Genomic DNA, 21244 nt, shown 5'->3' on the forward strand with positions numbered 1-21244 from the left:
GCATCCACGGGCGCCTGTACAACAGGAGATGACATGTATCGGACCCTTTTAATAGCACACAGCTGCAGCCAACAGTAAACACAGCCTAATTCCTGGCCACATAAATACACAGCCTCACCTCTTTACCTCAGCTCCTCTCACCTGAATCACCACACCCAGCTTTCAACAAAAAATTACAAGGCATGCTAAGGCAAAAAAACACTGAACAGACAAGGCAAGCATCAGAATCAGACTCAGATATAGCAGAGGTTTTGGAGTGATCAGACCAGGAATTTAAAACATCTATGATTAGTAACTCCAGTATTCTTGCCTGGAGAATTCTACGGACAAAGAAGCATGGCAGGTTACAGTCCATGGGGTCGCAAAGAGTCAGACACAACCGAGTGACTAACAATTACTTAGCCTGGTGGCTCAGATGGTAACAAATCTGCAATGTGGGAGACTCAGGTTCGATCCCTGGATCAGGAAGATTCCCTGGAGAAGGGAATGGCAACCCACTCCAATATTCTTTCCTGGAGAATTCCATGGACAGAGCAGCTTGGCAGGCTACAGACCTGTAGCCTGTAGTCTGACTCTTTGCAACCTCATGGTGGCAACTAATACTTTCACGATTAATATGCTAAGGGCTATAATTAAGTGAACATCATCCAAGAGCTGATGGGCAATGTAAGCAAAGAGACAGAAATTCTAAAAAAATCGAGGGGAAATGTTAAAAACCAAAAACAGTACAACAGAAATGAAAAATGTTTTTGATGGGTTCATCAGCAAATGGACACAGACAAGAGAAAAACCAATGCGCTCAGAGATATGTCAGTAAAAAGTCTCAAAACTGAAAAGGAAATTGGGGGTGGGGGAGGAAAAAACAAACAAAAACGGAACAGAATATTCAAAAGCAGAAAATTACAAAAGGTATAAATAATAAATGTGCAATGGGACTACCAGAAAAAGGAGAGGGAAAAAACACAGGAAGGGACTTCCCTGGTGGTCCAATGGTTAGGACTCTGCACTTCTACTGTCGGAGGGCCCAGGTTTGATCCCTGATCGAGGACCTAAGATCCCACCAGTTGCATGGCACAGCTAAAAAAGAAAGAAACACGAGAAATACCTGAAGTGATAATGGCTGAGAATTTCCTCAACACCAAAACCACAGACCCAGCAAGCTCAGAGGACATCAAGCAGGATAAACAGCAAAACGAAAAACAAAACCAAAAAACTGCACCTAGGCATATCATATTCAAACTGCAAAAAAAAAAAAAAAATCAAAGACAGAGAAAACCCTGAAGCCACAAGAAAACAGCAAATAGCACCTTACCTACAAAGAAACAAGAATAATAATATAGCAACAACTGTATCAAACTTGTCCTCAGAAACCATGCAAGCAACAGAAGAGTGAGATACTAAAGCACTGAAAGAAAAACCCACCAACCTACACTTCTGTATCTGGTGAAACTTCAAAAGCGAAAGAGAAATCAAGATTTTCTCAGACAAACAAAAATTGGGGGATTTCATGAGTACTTGGCAAGAAATGAGAACTTATTCGGAGAAAAGGGAAATGATTTGGTCAGCAACTGATCTATTTCAAGGAAAAAAAATAAGAGAAGAAATACACAAAGGTAAAATAATACCTTCTACTTTTTTAATTGTAACTGACCTAAGAAATAACAGTTTGTTCAAAACAAAGATTGTAAGAGGTATTCAATGATTATAGCTTAGGGAAAAGTGAAATGAATGGCAGCACATTATATGGGACAGAGGGAGGAACTGGGAATATTTGGTTATGAGGTATCTGCACCACCTGTGAAGCAAGGTACTGTTATTTGAAACTGGATCTAAATTAGATATAAATGTATTCTGCAAACCCTTGGGCAACCACTAAAAGTATTCATAAAGAAGTAAAACTGATACGTTAAGACAGGAGAAACTATGGAATCATACAAAATGCCCAAATAAAACCATATAAAGGGGACTTCCCTGGTTGTGCAGTGGATAGAAATTTGCCTGCCAATGCAGGGGACACGGGTTCAATCCCTGGTCTGGGAAGATTCCACATGCCGCAAAGCAACTAAGCCCGTGTGCCACAACTACTGAGCCTCTGCTCTAAGGCCCGTGTGCTGCAACTCCTGAAGCCCGCGCGCCCCAGAGCCTGTGCTCCACAGCAAGAGGAACCACTGCAAGGCGAAGCATGAGCACTGCTGTGGACAGCAGCCCCTGCTCACTGCAACTAGAGAAAAGTCAAAGTGAAGTCGCTCAGGCCTGTCTGACTCTGCGACCCCATGGACTGCAGCCCACCAGGCTCCTCCGTCCATGGGATTCTCCAGGCAAGAGTACTGGAGTGGGTTGCCATGTCCTTCTCCAGGGGATCTTCCCGACCTGGGGATTAAACCCGGGTCTCCCACATTGCAGGCAGATGCTTTACCATCTGAGCCATCAGGGAATCCCTCCACAAAGCAATGAAGCAGAGAAAGCCTGCACAAAGCAACGAAGACCTAGTGCAACCGGAAAAAACAAAAAGGTGGAAGACCAAACAAAAAACAAGAACAAACAGGAAATAATTAAAAATATGGTAAATATTAATCCACTGATATCAACAATCACTTAAAGTGTGAACCGTCTCAATATACCAATTAAAAAACAAAAACTGTCAGATTCTAAAAAAATTCAAAACACAACTATCTTTTGTCTACAAGAAACCCACTTTAAGGACAGGTGTTAAATACATAAAATAAAATGAAGTAATTTCACTAACACATAACAATCCTTAATGTATGTGCACCTGATAACAGAGCTTAAAATTCACATGAGGCAAAAACTGAGAACTACAGGGAGAAACAGATGAATCAACTAATACAATCAAAGACTTCAGCACCCACCTCCTCTCACAAACGGACAGATCCAGCAGGCAGAAAATGATTAAGGATGAAGGCGAACTCAACCTTCTCAATCAACTGAATATAACTAACATCAACAGACTACTTCATCCAACAACATCATTCAAAAGAATATACTTTCATTTCCAGTTTACATGAACATTCACCAGGATGGAACACATTCTGGGCCATAAAACACACCTAAATAAATTTAAGAGAATAGAAACCATATAAAGTTATGCTCTCAGATCCCAGTGGAATTCCTCGAAAGACACAATCTACCAAAATTCACACAAGAAGAAATGGATAATGTGAACAGGTATGAGTTATTAAAGAAACTGAATCAATAATAACTTCTAAAACAGAAAGTATCAGGCCAAGACAGGTTCCCTGGTGAATTCAACTTAATATTTATTTAAGGAAGAAATTATATCAAGTTTCTATACTCTTCCAGAAAACAAAAACAGAGAAAATACTCCCTAACCCATTCTATGAGGCAGCTTTACCTTAGTACCAAAACCAAAGATACTGTAAGAAAGGAAAGATCAATATTTCTCATAAAGAGATTAAAAAAATCCTCAACAAAATATTGGCAAATCCAATCCAATGTTTAAAGAGTTATACACCAAAAGCAAGTGGTATTTATCCAAGGTATGCAAAGTTGACTCTACATTCAAAATCATTTAATGTGATCTATCACATTAACAGGCTGAAGAAGAAAAATCGTAATATCAAACAAATGCAGAAAAAGCATCTGATGACATCTAATATTCATTCATAACAAAAACTAAGCAAACTTGAAACAAAGGGGAATTTCCTCAACCTGATAAAGAGCATGTACAAAATCCCTACAGTTAATATCAATACTTAATGGTAAGAAGTTCTAAGATGGCCTAAGATCAGAACAAGGACACAATGTCCCCTTTCACCACTGCTTTTCAATACTGTATTGGAAGTCCTAGCTGATGGAATAGGACAAGAGAGGGAAATAAAAGGTATAGATTGGGAGGAAAGAAATCAAACTTTGTTTGCAGATGCCTCTCTGACCGGGGAACCAAGCAGGCAGGTCACTCTGGGGATTATCAAATGCAAGGAAGGTAAACACAGAAGCTTGAGTCAGTTCACCAACTGCTGTGCCTGGCAACCACCTGCCCACGCAAAAAAGAAAACTGGCACAGAGAGGAGAGGAACTAGCAGAAGCTCACACAGGGCACAGTGGCAGACAGAGGCTGAATCTAAGCAGTCAGTTCCACTAAACTTCAGAAAAGCTGCTTCCAAAAGCTGTTCAGTGAGTGCTGGGGAACTCCATAAGGAAATGCATACTTATTCTGAAAAGTTTTAGAGTTTATCCTTTCTAAGGTGGGGGTGAGGGACAGAAAATAAAACTAAACTCTGTATTGGGGCTTCCATGATAGCTCAGTTGGTAAAGAATCCGCCTGCAACGCCAGAGACCTCGGTTTGATTTCTGGGTCAGGACGATCCACTGGAGAAGGGATAGGCTACTCACTCCAGTATTCTTGGGATTCCTCTGTGGCTCAGCTGGTAAAGAATCCACCTGCAATCGGGAGACCTGGGTTTGATCCCTGGGTTGGGAAGATCCCCTGGAGAAGAGAAAGGCTACCCATCCCAGTATTCTGACCTGGAGAATTCCATGGACTGTACAGTCCATGGGGTCGCAAAGAGTCAGACACGACTGAGCGACTTTCACCTCACTTCATTTCAAACTGTGTATTTATTTCCCCACTCTACAGGGCCGAGAATCCACTCCTCTGATAGAGCAGTTTAGAAATAAATAAGCGGCACATCTAATTACTGGCTCATACTTAGCGTGTCACAAGTGAACACTCCAGAACGTTTCTACAGATGTACAGTTAGCAGAGGTCTTTCCATCCTCTTCTTATGTGCTCATGTAAACCACATGCAGACCCTTGCATATCTATCCTCACATTTCCTGATTTCAAGTCTTACTGCTGCTGCTGCTGCTGCTAAGTCGCTTCAGTCGTGTCTGACTCTGTGCGACCCCAGAGACGGCAGCCCACCAGGCTCCTCCGTCCCTGGGATTCTCCAGGCAAGAACACTGGAATGGGTTGCCATTTCCTTCTCCAATGCATGAAAGTGAAAGTGAAGTCGCTCAGTCCTGTTTGACTCTTAGTGACCCCATGGACTGCAGCCTACCAGGCTCCTCTGTCCGTGAGATTTTCCAGCCAAGAGTACTGGAGTGGGGTGCCATCGCCTTCTCCACAAGTCTTACTACAAAGCCACAATAACCAATAGTGAAGTCTTACTACAAAGCCACAATAACCAATACTGAGGAACTGGCATAAAGACAGACATACAAAGCAATGAAATAGAACAGAGAGTCAGAAATAAACCTGCACACACAGTATCAGTTGATCTCCGACACAGGGACCAAGACCATTCAATGGGAAAAGGACAATCTTTTCAACAAATGGTACTGAGAAAACAACATTCCACACACAAAGAATAAAGTTGGGCCCTCACCTAACACCATATACAAAAATTAACTCAAATGGATCAAACACCTAAATTTAAGACCTGAAACTCTAAGACTCTTAGAAGAAAACATAAAGAAAAGCAGCTTCACGGCATTGGATGTGGCAGTGATTTATTGGCTATGATACCAAAAGCACAGGCAATAACAAAACGTGGAAACACCTCAATTCTTGGCAGAAGAATGGATAAACCCAATGTGTTATAAACAATGGGATATTACTCATTGTTAAAAAGGAAATTCTGACACATGCTACAACATGGATAAGTTCAGTTCAGTTCAGCCACTCAGTCATGTCTGACTCTTTGCAACCCCAGCACGCCAGGCCTCCCTGTCCATCACCAACGCCCAGAGTTTACCCAAACTCATGTCCATTGAGTCGATGATGCCATCCAACCATCTCATCCTCTGTTGTCCCCTTCTCCTCCTGCCCTCAATTTTTCCCAGCATCAGGGTCTTTTCAAATGAGTCAGCTCTTCGCATCAGGTGGACAAAGTATTGGAGTTTCAGCTTCAACATCAGTCCTTCCAACAAGGCGGATAAACCCAGGCACAAAGAGGCAAACACTACATGATTCCACTTATATGAAGTACCTAGAGTGGTCAAATTCACAGAGACAGACAGTAGAACGGTGGCTGCCAGACGCTGCGGCCAAGGAGACATAGGGTTACTGTTTAACAGGTACAGAGTGCCAGTATGGCAAGGTGAAAACAATTCCGAACATGAATGGTAGTAAAGGGTGCACAGCAATGTGAATGTCAAAACTATTCAAAAAACAAAACCCATTCAACTGTACACTTAAAAATGGTTAAGACAGTATGGCAAAACCAATACAATATTGTAAAGTAATTAGCCTCTAATTAAAATAAATAAATTATTTTTTTTAATAAATAAATTATTTTTTTTTAAATGGTGAAGATGGTAAATTTTACGTTATGTGCATTTTACCACAATTTAAGAAAAACTTTTAATGGGGGGGGGGGGGAAGCATAGGCAGCAAGAAAAAAAATATAATAAATCAGACTTCATCAAAATTTAAAACTCTGTACATCAAAATATAAATATTAAATATCAAAGGACACAATCAACCAAGTCCAAAGGCAACCTACCCAATGGGAGAAAATAACTGCAATCAGATATCTGACAAGAAGTTAATACCCAGAATATACAAAGAACTGTAACTCCACAACAAAAAACTAACAACCTGATTTAAAAATAGGCAACAGACTTAAATAGGCATTTCTCCAAAGGTGATATACAGATGGCCAACACACAAAAGGATTCTCAATATCACTAGTAATTAGGGAAATGCAAATCAAAACCACAATGAGATATTACTTCACACCCATCTGAAAGGGCTAGTCTCAAAACAGAAAATAATACGTTGCTGAGGACATGGAGAAACTGGAATGCTTGCACACCGCTGGTGGGAATGTAAAATGGTTCAGTCAATATGGAAAACAGTATGGTCATAACTTAATAAAACACAGAATTAACCTTTGATGCAGCAAGTCCACTTCTGGATACACATGTAAAAGAATTCCAAGCAGACATTAAACTCTTAGAAGAAAACATAGGGCAAAAGCTTTGTGATATTGGATTTGGCAATGACTTCTTGGTTATGACACCAACGGAACAGGCAATAAAGGGAAAAACAGACAGACTTTGAAATTTTGTACATTAAAAGATACTATCCAGAGTAAAACAGCAACCAGCAGAATGGAAGAAAATATCTGCAAATCATCTATCTGACAAGAGAACTCCTAAAACTCAACAAAAGACATCTGATGCCAAATGGGCAAAGGACCTGAATAGACTTTTCTCCAACGAAGACGTGTGTGCGGCATGCTCAATCACTCAGCTGTGTCTGACTCTGCAACCTCATGGACTGTAGACCACCAGGCTCCTCTGTCCATGGAGTTTTCCAGGCAAGAATACTGGAGTGGGTTGTCATTTCCTACTTCAGGGGATCTTCCTGGCCCAGGGACCAAACCTATGTCTCCTCCACTGGTAGATTCTTTACCACTGAGCCACCAGAGAAGCCACAAAGAAGGTACACAAATGTCCAGTGAGCACATGAAAAGATGCTCAAGATCACCAGTCATTAGATACATACAATCAAAGCAACAATGAGATAGTGCCTCACACTCATTAGGATGGCTAGTGAAAAACAAAAACAAAGAAACAAAGGGCCTCCCTGGTGGTCCAGTGGCAAAGACTTCAAGCTCCCAACGCAGGGGCCCGGGTTCCACCCCTGATTGGGGAACTAGATCCCACGTGCCACAGCCAAGAGCTCGCAGGCCACAACGCAAATCAAAGATCCCATGTGCCCCAACCAAGACCCAGCACAACCAAATAAATATTAAAACACACACACACACAGAAAACAACAAGTTGTTAGTGAGGATGTAGAGATACTGGAACACCTGTGCGCTGTTGATGGGAATATAAAACAGAATTACCATATGACCCAGCAATTCCACTCCACACACACACACACACACCTCATCCCCCAAAAGAATTGAAAGCACAGTCTCAAAGAGGTTTTTGTACCCTCATGTTCACAGCAGCATTATTCACAGTAACTACAACATGGAAGCAACCCAAGTGTCTACTGATGGATGAATGGATAAGCAAAATGAAGTATATCCATACACTAGAATATTGTTCAGCCTTAAAAAGGGAGGAAATTCTGTAATACATTACAACATGGGTAAAAATTGAGAATACTATGCTAAGTGAAATAAGTCCGTCACAGAAAGACTAATAGCGTCTGATTCCACTAATATGAGGTTTCTAGAGCGGTCAAATTCACAGACACAGAAAGACAGATGGCTGCCAGGGGCTGTGGGGAAGAAAGAATGGGAAGTCTTTATTTACTAGGCGCAGTTTCGGATTTACAAGATGAAAAGGATTATGGTGACGCTGCACAGCCACACGCGCACGTCTAACCCCACGGAACTGCACACTTCGAAATGCTTAAGATGGCATGTTTTATGCTATATTTTAACACAATTAGAAAAAGAAAAAAAATAGAAAGCAGATACCTGAACAAACTTTTGTATGCCCATGTTCACAGCAGCATTATTCAGAATAGTCAAAAGGTAGAAACAAACCAACGCCCACTGACAGCTGAAGAGAATATATATACAATGCAATAGTATTTAGTCTCAAAAAAAAAAAAAAGAATTCTGACACAGGCTACAACATGGATGAAACTTGAGTACGTTATACTAAATGTAATTAAAGCCAATCACAAAAGACAAATACTGTATGATTCCACTTACACGACATTCCTAGAAGAGTCAAATTTAGAGACAGAAAGCAGAATGGCGGTTGCCAGGGGCTGAGGGAATAGGAAGTTACTGTTTAATGGGAAGGGTTTCAGATTGAGAAGATTAAAAAGATCTGGAAGTAGATGGTGATGATGACTGCACAACTATATCAATGTACTTACTGCCACCGAAATATACACTTAAACATGGTTAATTTTATGTGATGCATATTTTGCCACAATGAAAAAATCTTTTCATTGCTTTACTCAATAACTGTATTTGCTAAAAGCTTTTTGAATTATAATCAATATTATACTATATATTAGTTACCACTTCTAGATTTGCAGCATCCAAAATTGCTAATTTTGTTTAAATTCAAATAGTTTAATAATAATAATAAAAAAAACTAAGTTGGGGTCATATAAAAATGCCCCGGTATTACATCTGCATGGCTGCACAAGAACTGCCCCTGCCTTTACATGGCCTGGGGGACACAACGTCACCACCAGTCTCATCTTTCTCAAAGTGCCACAATGCTTCAAATTCAGGCTCACAAATCACCAAAAAGGATTCTACTGTCTTCACAGAGGTGAGGCCTCATTCATTTGAGATTTTTTTCACTGTACAACGTGTATTAGTAAAACAAATGTTACCAAAAAGGAAAGGAGCAGCTCTGATCCCTGCTAGAACTCGAGATGGGACAGTGTGGGCCTTCTGGACAGATCTGACCCTGCCCTGGGCAGTTCCCTGGCCAGTGCTGACCAACATGCAGTGCCTCCGACTCCAAAATCAGGGACCAGTCCACACCTGCTGTGAGGTGACATGGTGTCGGATGCTGTGCCAATGAACTCAGAGGGATGAATGTGATGGGACAAAAGAGACCAAGGGAACATCTGACGAGCACTCACATCAGCTCCATCAGCCCTGGGATCAAAAGTGGACTGTCCTGGGCACTGGCTATCCCCACCGCTTTCTCTAGTGCCCTTATAGAGACTGCAGCTGACTCAGGAGCATGCTGGTGAGCTCACCACTTCAGCTCTAAACAGCCGAAAGCACTTCCAAAAATAATTGCTAATGAGATACAAGAAAAGTCCATTTGTACCTTAAGCCTAAGTCAGCCTCCCTAGAACATGCACCTCTCTGGCCTTGACCTACAAGCTTCCTATGGCAGAGCATGGGTGCTGATGGGAGGGAGGGACTCTGAGACTTGGATGGGGGACCCCTAGGGAGATGCACTTGAGACCTACACACACACACCTGCCTTGCTTGCAAACTACACACAGGCCTCACCGGATGGGCAACTCTCTTGACAATACTTCTCCCTGGGGTCTGCCCTCTCCCTTCCCAGCCAAAGACCTGTTCCTGAAGTCAAATTTCAGCATAGCAGGACTGGGACCTGCTGGTCCTACTAAACGGAGAAGCCTGAACACTGATGGAGCAGCAGGTACCAGATGGAGGCGGATGGAGCCCTACTACTCCATGTAGACGAGCACTGTCTATGGAGCTCTGCCCATAGACTTTAACCCCGGTCAGGGGCCCGGACACGGCTCTCACTCGCTGCTCGTACAGCTTAGGAGCTCAGCAAACTTGAAGCCTGTGTTAAACCCAATGGAGATGGCAGAACTGTGGATAAAGGTTTCAAAACACGCCGAGAGGTAGGCCTGTTGGACGGGATCTACCGTGTAAGACACAGAACCCCAAGACCACCCCTGCTTCTTGGGAGGGCTAAGAAGACACCCCATTCTCAAGGACAAGCTGGAACAAATGAGCTGGCAGAGGTGCTGGCACCACCAGGCAGCTCTGTGGTGGCTGTTCTGAGGTGAAGGGAGGAGGTGCTTTAGAACCAGGCTTTGGGCTTCCCTTGTGGCTCAGATAGTAAAGAATCCACCTGCAATGCAGGAGACCTGGGTTCGATCCGGAGGTTGGAAAGATCCCCTGGAGAAGGGAAAAGCTACCCACTCCAGTACTCTGGGCTGGAGAATTCCATGGACTGTAGAGTCCATGGGGTCATAAAGAGTCAGACACGACTTTCACTTCACTTTTCCTGGAGTGAGGGGGACAACAGGACCCTGGGAAAGCAGAAGCCAGGAGGGCAGCTCTTAGCCACCAGGAGCACAGGCAGGCGTGCTCACTGCAGTGGGCAGTAACTTACTGTAAATGGTCAAATGGCAAGGCAGAGGATGGGAGGGCGAGGCTGGTATGCAGGCCCTACAGAGATACTAGAGTAGAGGGGTTCCCAGTGTCAAGAGAGCTGCTGGGAGCCAACTGGGGTCCCGCCTGATGTATACAAAGGACACCACCACTGAGTGCACTGCTCCAGTGCAGAGCAGCAATCTCTGAGCCGGACTCTAGTCTCACAAAGTGCCTGAAGGAGAGGCCAAGCCCCGGAGAGTAAGCTGGTAACACTGATACTGCAGGGATGTCCCACCCCACCATCCCATTCCATCACTTACTTCGAGGAAAACCTGTTCAAGGTGGGTGGAAGAGACAGTCTGAGACACTGTTGAAATTCAGAGGCCCAGGTGGCCAGCAAGGTCCCCTTCAGGGAGGGGGCACATCCAGAGAGGACATCTGAAAGGATGCCATCTCTTCAGAGATGCAGGGCACATCTGGATGCAACAGTCATTACACCACACTTGGTCCCCAGTGGACAGAATGCATGGGTCTGGGGGCCCAAAATAGGGCAGTGGGAGTGGCCCTGGTCACCATCAATCCAAGAGACACACATGAGGAGCGTGTGCCCCCAGCCCTGAGACTATTGGCTCTGTAGGTTCTGAGAGCCTGGCCCTACTGATAAAATGCTCCTGTGAGGGGAAACAAAAGGGATGTACACTTAAAACTGCAGTATCCTCCTGATGCCACAGACAAGCAACCAGAGAAAGGCCTCATTGTACTGAAGGGTTGGCCTGGGTCATGAGGAGGAGGTAGGGAAGCTGCTGCATAATAGGGACAGCAAGGTGCCTGTGTGGCCTTCAGGTGCCACTTACATGCCCATAAGTGAGCAGATACGTATCTTTTTCCTCTGTCCCATCCTGCTTCCTTCCCTGCCCTTCTCCTGAGAACATGGCCTGAATCATCCAACACGATCTCTAGTTTCAGGCTCTGTTTCAGGCTCTGCTTCTTAGAGAACCCAGACGTCCCCGAACAACAACAAGCAACAAACAGGGAAAACTTACAACTCACTTCCCGGTGAAGGGGGAACTTACCAACCACACTCAGTGCTGGGGAAGATGTATGGAAAACCACAAACCACTCAACAGGAAAACGGCTACAGAAAGACACTTAAGAGATGTGACTTGGGAAAAGATATACAGCTTCACTAAGTATGAACTGTGATGAAACTAACTAAGACCACCAGATTGGCAAAGATCAAAAAGCTGCATGTACACTGTGTCGCTCCTTAGAGTGTGGATAACAGGCATTCTCCCAGACTGACAACAGTGTCTACCAGCTTAAATCTTACACGACGGGCAACCTGGAAACGTCTGTCAAAATAGAAAGAAAGCTTTACACCCAGAAATTCTACTTCAAATTTAACCTAGAGAGTTAGTAAAATGTGTGTAACAGAGACAAATATGTACGAACAGATCACTGGTTACATAAAAATATGGTTCCGCTAAATAATGGACTACTACACAGCCAGCGAAATGGACAAGGCAGCTTTATGTGCCCCAACCTTCCAAGATATGTCACGATCCATTGTTGCCTGTAAACAGCAAGGTGCAAAGGACCCACTAGGTAATCATCTGGGGACACACACGTGTGATCTTGTGTACTGACAAATCCCCCTTGCAGAGGCACACAAGAAGCTGATGCCAGGAATTCCTTCTGGTGGGGTGGGGGTGGGGACTAGGGAACCTCTTTTCAGAAAACCAGGAATCTCTTCACCATCTAAATTTTGCATCATGTCCATAACTTATGTATTTAACTTTTAAAAATACAGTAAGTAAGACACATTAAGAAACCAAGATGCTTGATGATGCTTCTAAATGCTTCACCAAGAAGCATCCCGGGGTGAGGTGGGGGAAGCATCCTGGGTTTGGGTTTGGTATCACACATGTGAGTGCCCACTGCTGGGCCCAGAATTCAAAGCCAGAGTGTGAGTTCACAGGGCCCAAGCCTGCACTGCACTGTGTTCCTCCAGGACAAATGTCAGCTTGGGATAGCAACTAAAGGAAGGATGCTTCTGCTTTAAAAAGGCAGGGTAGGGATTCAAGGAGAAAAAGAGTTAAAATGGTACAGTGTTGCTGTACACAGCAAGCATTTAACACAGAGAAAGCTACTACTACGTGCCTCTCACTTTCATGTTGCTGCTGCTGCTAAGTCACCTCAGTCGTGTCCGACTCTGTGTGACCCCATAGACGGCAGCCCACCAGGCTGCCCCGTCCCTGGGATTCTCCAGGCAAGAACACTGGAATGGGTTGCCATTTCCTTCTCCAGTGCATGAAAGTGAAAAGTGAAAGTGAAGTCGCTCAGTCATGTCTGACTCTTAGCAACCCCATGAACTGCAGCCCACCAGGCTCCTCCGTCCATGCGATTTTCCAGGCAAGAGTACTGGAGTGGGGTGCCATTGCCTTCTCCGCACTTTCATGTTAGTAATGTTCATTCTAAATACAAAATACTTTCCATAAAGAACCACACTCCAGTATGTGGGAGTAAAAGTTTCCTCACCACTAGCAGGCTCTGTTGCTGTCACAGTTTTTATTTTATCAAAGTATCACACGTGCGAAGTTTAAAGAAAGGTTACACAGTCCCCCAAAGTGTTTATTAACAAAGAACAATCTGGCCCCAATCCAGGCAACGCTATACACCGCTCCCTAGGGGCAGCAACTCTGGGTCTTCTGGACTAGGACTAACTTTCTAAATAAAGGTTTTACGTTGCTACTGCCTGATTCATCAATTTAAGACAGGAGCTGGTGATCTCCAGTTATGGCAAAGAAAGATTCACCTCTCTTCTACCACCACTCCCACTTCTTCCTTTCCTCTCACAATTTAGATTAGCTATTACCTAAGCATTACCTGGCACTTATATCATTCTGTTACGTATAATTCTACTTCATGACTGTGCCAAGACATACAGAAATCACAACTTTATGCATAACCTTTCATTTTTTTAAAAACCTTTAAGATAATCATAAATCACATGCAGTTGTAAGAAAGAATACACAGAGATCCACTGTACACCACACCGTGTCACCCCCTAAGGTAAACATCCTATGATCACACAGGACCACAACCGGGATACTAACTACATGGTCAATTTACAGAACATTCCATCACCAGGTCCCTCCCATTTCTCTTTTACAGGCATACCCACTTCCCACCGACCTGGTCTCCTCCTTAAGCCCTAGCAAGTCCTCTCTGTTCTCCATTTCAATAACTCTGTCATATCAAGAAATGTTATAAAGGGGAATCATACAGTATCTAACTTTGGGGATTGGTTTTTCTTCACAGAGCTTAATGCTCTGCAGATTCCTGGAAACTGCTGAAGGAATCAGTAATTCTCGCCTTTTTACAGCTGAGTAGGGTTCCACAGTATGGCTGTCCATCACTTGTTTAACCATCTACTTACTGAAGGACATCTGGGTATTTCCAGTTTCTGGCTATTATGAATAATGCGGCTTTTAATAATCATGTACACGCTTTTGTGTCGACTTAAATTTTCATAATTTCTGGGAGAAATACTCAGAATGCAACAGCCAGGTCACATGGCAGTTCAGGTTTAGTCTCTAAGAACCTGCCCAACTGTTTTCCAGTATGGCCGCATCATTTTACAAGCCCATCGGCCATGCAAGAGTGATCCTCCCCACCCTTACCAGCACTCGGTATTCTCACTAATGTTTTAACTTTAGTGATTCTGGTAGGTATGCAATGATGTCTCACTGTATTTTAATTTGCACTTCCCTAATGGCTAGTGATGCTGAACATCTTCATGTGCTTATTGCCATCTGAATACCTTCTTTTGTATGAAACGTCTCTTCATGACTTTTGCCCGTGTTCTAATCAGATTATTTGCTTTTCTATTATTAGGCTTTGAGAGTTCTTTATATATTCTAGATAAAAGACCTTTAGCAGATAGGTGGCTTGCAAAGCAGATAGGTGGCTTGCAAATATCTTCTCCCGGTGTTTAGCTCGTCTTTCCACTCTCCTGATGGATTCTTTGGCAGAACACAGGTTTTTAAATTTTATGAAGTCCAGTTTACCGATTGTCCCCTTTTTGGTGTCAAGTCTAAGGACTCTGCCTACTCTGGGTCCTGAAGATTTCCTCTTATGTTTTTCCCCTAAAAGTGTTATAGCTTTACATTCTACCTTTAATTCCATTGTCCATTCTGAGTTAATTTTTGTGTAAGATGTGAGGTTTAGAGTGTAGTTCATTTTTCTGCCCATGGGGGTCCATTGGCTCCAGCACCATTTGGTAAAGAGACACTTCCTCCACTGACTTGCCTTTGCACCTCTGTCAACAATCAGTTGGGTATATTTGTGAGGGTCTGTTTCTGGGTTCATGATGCTGTTCCACTGATTACTATGCTGATCCCTCTGATGCTACCACACAGTCTTCATTGCTGAAGCTCTAAAGTACATCCTGAAATCAGGTGAACTGACTGCTCTCATTTTTCTCTTTTCAAAACCTTTCCATGTAAATTTTAGAATATTCTTGTCCATATCTGTAAAATATCTTGTTGGAATTTTGATAGGAATTGTATCAAACCTATGTATCAGTTTCGGGAAAACTGACATGTTAACTAGGCTGAATCTTCCAAACCATGAACGTGGTATCTCTCTCCATTTATTCAGATCTTTGATTCTTTCATCAGTGTTGTGTAGCTTCCAGCATACGAACTCTAACGTGTTTCATTAGATTTATACCTAAGTAACTGTATTCATTGGAGAAGGCAATGGCACCCCACTCTAGTACTCTTGCCTGGAAAATCCCATGGATGGAGGAGCCTGGTGGGCTGCAGTCCATGGGGTCGCTAAGAGTCGGGCACGACTGAGCGACTTCACTTCACTTTCATGCATTGGAGAAGGAAATGGCAACCCACTCCAGTATTCTTGCCTGGAGAATCCCAGGGACAGAGGAGCCTGGTGGGCTGCCGTCTATGGGGTCACACAGAGTTGGACACGACTGAGGTGACTTAGAAGCAACTGTATTCATGTCTGCAATTTATTTAACCTTAGAAAATGAGTTAAAAAGTGTTCCCTCCATTCTTGTTTTTCTGGAAGATTGTGCAGACTGTTAACTCTTTAAGCACTTGATACAATTTTCCAGAAACCACCTGAGCCTGGTGAAGTTTTTTACGGGTGTTTTCAAATTAGATATTAAACTACTTTAATAGTTATAGGGCTCTTCAAGTGATCTATTTACTAGTGACCTGTGGTAGTCTGTGCCCTTCAAGGAACCAGCCCATTTCTGGGCTGCTGTTTAAGGGTGCTCTAGAGTCGTCTTTAGTGCTTTCTCATCAGCCCTTGTCTCCTAGCATTTGAAGGACGACCGTCACTTCCTTCTGGCCCCTGATGAGAAGTCTGCTGTCATTCTGTCTTCCCCATGGGTAAAGTGTTCCTTCTCACTGCTTTCAGGACTCTCTGTATTCACTTTTCAGAAGTTTCACTATGACAAGTCTTAGTGTGCACTGTGTTGGGTTTATTCTGTTGGTGGTGCACGCAACTTCTTGAATCTTTAAGTCTGTCTCTTTACCAAATCAGAGAAGTTTCAACCATGACTATTTTAATCAGTTTTTCAGCTCTCTCCACCCCACCCCAGCCAGCCATCTCTTCTCCCTCCAGGACTCTGATGACACAAATGTCAGAAAATCTGCTCTAGTTCCACAGCGGGAGGGAGCACAGGTGGAGGGGCTGACTCCCCACTGGCCCCTGCTGCCACCTGAGTTGGAGGGCTCGTCTTCCCTGCTGAGCATGGTTGGCCTTCCAGCTCCCCAAGCGGCCCCCACTGACAGGAGGGCTGGTGTGTGTCACTGCTGCTGTCTGAGGGCAGAATTCCAGGCTCCCCACGTCTCCACTGTTACCTCAGTTCCACTAGGCATTCTTCAGGGATAAGTCTCTGCTCCTTACTCAGCCTCCTCTGGGGTGAGTTCTGGTCCCCACCTGGCCTTTGCAAGCAGAAGCAGTGGTGGGGCCACAGGTTTTTAGTCACCTCTGGTTGGAACTGAGCAGGTACTGTTAAACATTTTCTGTCCTGCTAAGCCATTCTTTTCTTGGTCTTTTGGCCAGAGGGAGTGAATTTTGTTGGTTCTTCTTGTTTGCCAGCTTCTTCAGCTCCAGACTTGAGATACACGAGGGAAAACAGAACTGGGGAACTCACTGGGTCGCAGCTTGGGTCCTGAGGTCTGCTCTGCCATCTCTCTACCTTTCAGTCTTCTTATAGTTGTTACATATACAATGTCCAGGATTTTTAGTTGTATTTAATGGGAATAATAAGGGAAAATGTTGACTCCATCTTCCTGGAAGCAGAAGTCCCCAAACTTTTTTTTTCCCCCAAAAAAAGTATTTTGCTTATTTATGGCTGCAGAGGGTCTCTGTTGCTGCAAGGGCTTTCTCAAGTTGCAGTCAGCAGGGGCTACTCTTCACTGCAGTGCTTGGGCTTCTCACTGTGGTGGTTCCTCCTGTTGCAGAGCACAGGCACTGGAGTTCAGGCTTCAGTAGTTGCAGCACATGGGCTTAGGTGCTCCACTGCATGTGGAATCCTCCCGGACTAGGGTTCAAATCCATATCCTCTGGACTGGCAGGTAGATTCTTAACCACTGGACCACCAAGAAGTCCCCCAAACTTTAAATTTTCATGGTGTAATATACGCCTACCCTATCACTTGCTTTGTTTCCAAAGCACATTCTGTCTTCCCAATTCATCAGCAGCCTCTACCCCAACATATAAAACCATCCGCACTCTGTTCTCCCAGAGCTGCTCTAGTCTGTTTTTCAGATTCCTGTCCTGGGAATTCCCTCTGCTCCTCCCTGTGCCTAAACTCCAGTTCTGGACCTGTGTTTTCCATTCCCCTGGTGCATCCTTGTGCACTAAGGCAGTACATCCCCCAGGAACCTCGTCAGAATGGGCTCTGCAGGCTCATGTTTTAGAGAGCTGATTTGTCTGGTTATTATGACCAGAAAGGGATCCTTTCAATCTGAGAGTCATGTCTGTTGGCGAATTCTGCAAAACACCCTTGCTGTCTTAACAACTTCCTCCCACTCTCTTCCATTTCTTCTTCTCATGAGTCAGCTGCTAAACCTCCTGGATAGATTCTGCAATTTTTCTCTCTCCTCTTTGTTTACTTTATCTTTTGGTTATCCTTTCTGGATGATTTTCTTTACCTTTTGACCCCTCTAAAGAATTGTTTATGATATATAATTAAGATATTTTTAATTCCAAAAGTTCATTTCCACCTGTTTTCCTGTTATCTCACAGTTAACAGTATTTCTTATTTTTCCGACAATACCACATACTTTAATTTTTCCTCCAGTTTCTGCATTGTAGACACTGCATTCACGTTTACTTCTTGTGTTTGTGCTGGGCTCTGTCCCTAGGTTACACGTTTTTCCTCAAACATGTACTTCTCCTTGGCTGCCTATGACAGAAGCCATGAGCAAAGGCAGAGCTGCAGAGCATCGCTTCTTTCAGGCTGGCGGGGTAGTCACAGCAGGGTCATGTGAGGAAGCACTTCTGTGGGCTGCGTGGCTTCCACATAAAAGCATCCCTCTGAGGATCCCTCTTGGCAAAGGCCTGGTTGCAGGCCTTCTGAAAGCTTGAGGGAAACGGGGTTGGCGATTCTCACCGTTCCAGACAGGTTTTGACTCAATCTGCTCGTCTTCCCACTGGGTCTCTCCCCACCCTCCCCTGGGCCAGGTGCCCCCATGTCTAAAGTCCCCCTAGTGCTGAGTCTCCACCAGGGAGACCTCCCACTTCCCACCATGCCAGGTGAGAGCGGACCCCTCCACACGCTCACAATGTGCACGGTGCCTCCCTACACCCCCACACACCCCCAAGACCAGCTGGATGGCTCTGCGTCCTCTGAGGGACGAGGGTCCAGCTCCGAGGGCACCATGAACTTGCTACCCCACCTTCATCAGCTCCTTCTGCAAGTTTATGGGGCTCGCTCGTTACTGCTGCCCCCTTTCCCATTCTCTCTGACCGCACAGTTTTATACCTTTGTATTCATTTCTTCTCACTCCAGTGTTTAGAGAAAGCACTAAAAATACAGCAGTGCACGTTCTGTTAATCCACAAGCAGGCACAGTCTCTGACAGGATTCAGAAGCCTGTGTCCTAGGCTGTGACAATGACACAGGGGACAGCTCTAAGCCTTTACCAAGGAACTGAAACACACGGCCAGCCTCTACGAGTAAGGAGGCGGCTTGCTCCCGGAGAGAAAACCAGAAATGGGGCCAGAAAAGAGCAATCTGGGGACTGGGCACCCGGGTATCAGACATACCACCACGGGTGCACCACCGAGTGGGAGTCAGCCGAGGTGCACGTGGGGACGGGTCCCAGACCGCAGCGTGTGGCGCACTGAGAGCCTTTGCTGGCGACAGGCAAGGTGTGTCCTGTGGCCGTGGACTTACCTTCACCTCCTTCTCGATATAGTCGCTCAGCAGTCTGTCGGGCTCGACGCGCTCGGGCAGGGACAGCACCACAGTGTGCAGAGGGCGCCTCTCTGTCACCTTCTCATGGGCTTTCTTATCTCTACTCTTTTCACCTTTTAGGAATACTCGTTTAAACGGCGACACAATTCCAGGCTGCAGGCAGAAACGGCAATGGTTGGAGTTCATTATTCACAAAGGCTTGGTGTTGTACCCACGGCTAACAAGCAGAAGTGGCCCAAGCCACTGCCACATCCCCGTGCAGGCAAGGGCTGGCCATTGCTGCCACGGTGGGCCAGGCCGAGGGCTGCCTCGGGTACCGAGGGGCTTGTCCCTCACCTGTTCACAGACACTTAGAAGATTCAAAGGACAGTTCTCAAGGTGAGTAAACTCAGGAGACGAAAACAGGGCAGAAACGGGAGATTCCCCCACAAGACAAAAATGCTACATTGTTCCACCCCTCCCGGCTCTGCCGGGTCACTTCACTGCAGTCTTCGGAGAAGGTGGGGAGGTGTGCCCAGGGCTGTGGCACCAACAGAAAATGCAGTCAACAGTCGCAAGGCCACCTCTACACTCTCCTGTGAAAGCATGGCCTGTGCTTCACTGTCCCCTCCCTCTGCCAGGGCCTCAGGGGCTCAGGGCTCTGACCAACACCTAGGTGAGCAACCTCACCCCCAAATCAGTGTCTAGACCAGCCTGAAGGCCAATCTTGCAATCAAAGTAAACCTGCAGAGCAAGAACCAGGGAGGTCAGGGAGAATGAAGTCAGCCTCGCCTGCGGGCCCAGAAAAAGGTCTGGACCCCTCCCAGCAGCTCCGAAGGGCTCTTTGGAGGTGACCACTTCCAGTCACCCAAAGGAACATAAAAGCAAAGACAACACACCAGCATGCAGACCTGGCAGGGAAATGTCACTAAACACGGGAGCAAAACCCAGAGCTGGTGACCCATCCCAGACGGAGAAGTCACCTTTCACTGTCCTGTCTACAATGCTGCAGCTTGCCTGCCTGGGCAGGACCCACAGCAGGGATACCTCTGACCAACACTTATAGGAACAATGTACATGTCACCAAACATGCTCTAAAAGCTCTCGTTTCCGTTTCTCCTCTGCATGGGAAATTCAGCCACCCGCCATATCCCACCCAAAAGAATGCCACAGAGCCGATGATTCTGTGAGGTGCCTCGTCAGCCCGTCAGTCTCACAGATGGCAGGTGGAGAGGGGCAGTGACTCCCCCACTAAGGCAGGTGAGGCCTTGGGGGCCTCCCGGGAGATCCTGCAGGGCCTGCCCCACACCCACTGAGACGCTCAGCTATAAAGGCCACCCCACCCAAAAGACACCCTCCACAAAGTGAACCCCAGCATTCTTCCTGCTCCTTCTAGCCAGAGTCTGGGTTTTCTCCTCTGCTCCTTGGTCTGTGCTCATTACCCCTGAGTACTTGGCACCTGGATATCTGCCTTTTACTCCTCTGATCCCCCAGAGTAGTAATCCTGGAGAACCCCTTCCTTGTGGCGAATATCAGCCTAGTTGCTGCTCCACACCCCAGTGCAGCCCCTCAGCGCTTCATACTGGATGTGGGGTGGGGTGGGTGTAAAATAATGCTAATATGAGGCCCACAGGGCTAGGGATGATCATGACAACGTGCATGTGGGCCTTCATTTACTTTTTGTTTATATATGTGAAATTGTTCAAAACATTGTTATTTTAAGGATATAGTTCCCATCTACAGCTGCTTACACTGACATGAGTTTGGGTAAACTCCGGGAATTGGTGATGGACAAGGCCTGGCATGCTGTGGTTCATAGGGTCGCAAAGAGTCAGACACGACTGAGCAACTGAACTGAACTGAACACTTAAGCCATGACAAGATAATCAATACCATCATCACACAGACAGCGTCATCTCCACCGTCTCAGAACTGCTGAGTGGACAGAGGGTGCCCCTTGGAGGACCCCGTGACGGGTGATCCCAGCTCTCAGACAGACCACCCTCCTGGTCCTCTCAGGC

At 45.3% G+C, this 21244-nt stretch overlaps 1 protein-coding gene across 14 annotated transcripts in view; it reads right to left on the reverse strand.

The window, feature by feature from the left end:
• CCM2 (CCM2 scaffold protein) overlaps positions 1-21244 on the reverse strand; it is a 53418-nt gene that overhangs the window by 11471 nt on the left and 20703 nt on the right. For 12 of the 14 annotated variants that reach the window (XM_005205584.5, XM_059885464.1, XM_059885467.1 and 9 more), the window contains one exon: positions 19224-19397. The exons of the other annotated variants lie outside the window; for them this stretch is intronic. In XM_005205584.5, the coding sequence (XP_005205641.1) occupies positions 19224-19397 (174 nt within the window). The remainder of the gene's footprint in view (positions 1-19223; positions 19398-21244) is intronic. 14 annotated transcript variants of the gene reach the window in all.

This window comes from Bos taurus, chromosome 4 (assembly GCF_002263795.3).
Source record: "Bos taurus isolate L1 Dominette 01449 registration number 42190680 breed Hereford chromosome 4, ARS-UCD2.0, whole genome shotgun sequence".
In the NCBI taxonomy this organism is placed as follows: Eukaryota; Metazoa; Chordata; class Mammalia; order Artiodactyla; family Bovidae; genus Bos; species Bos taurus.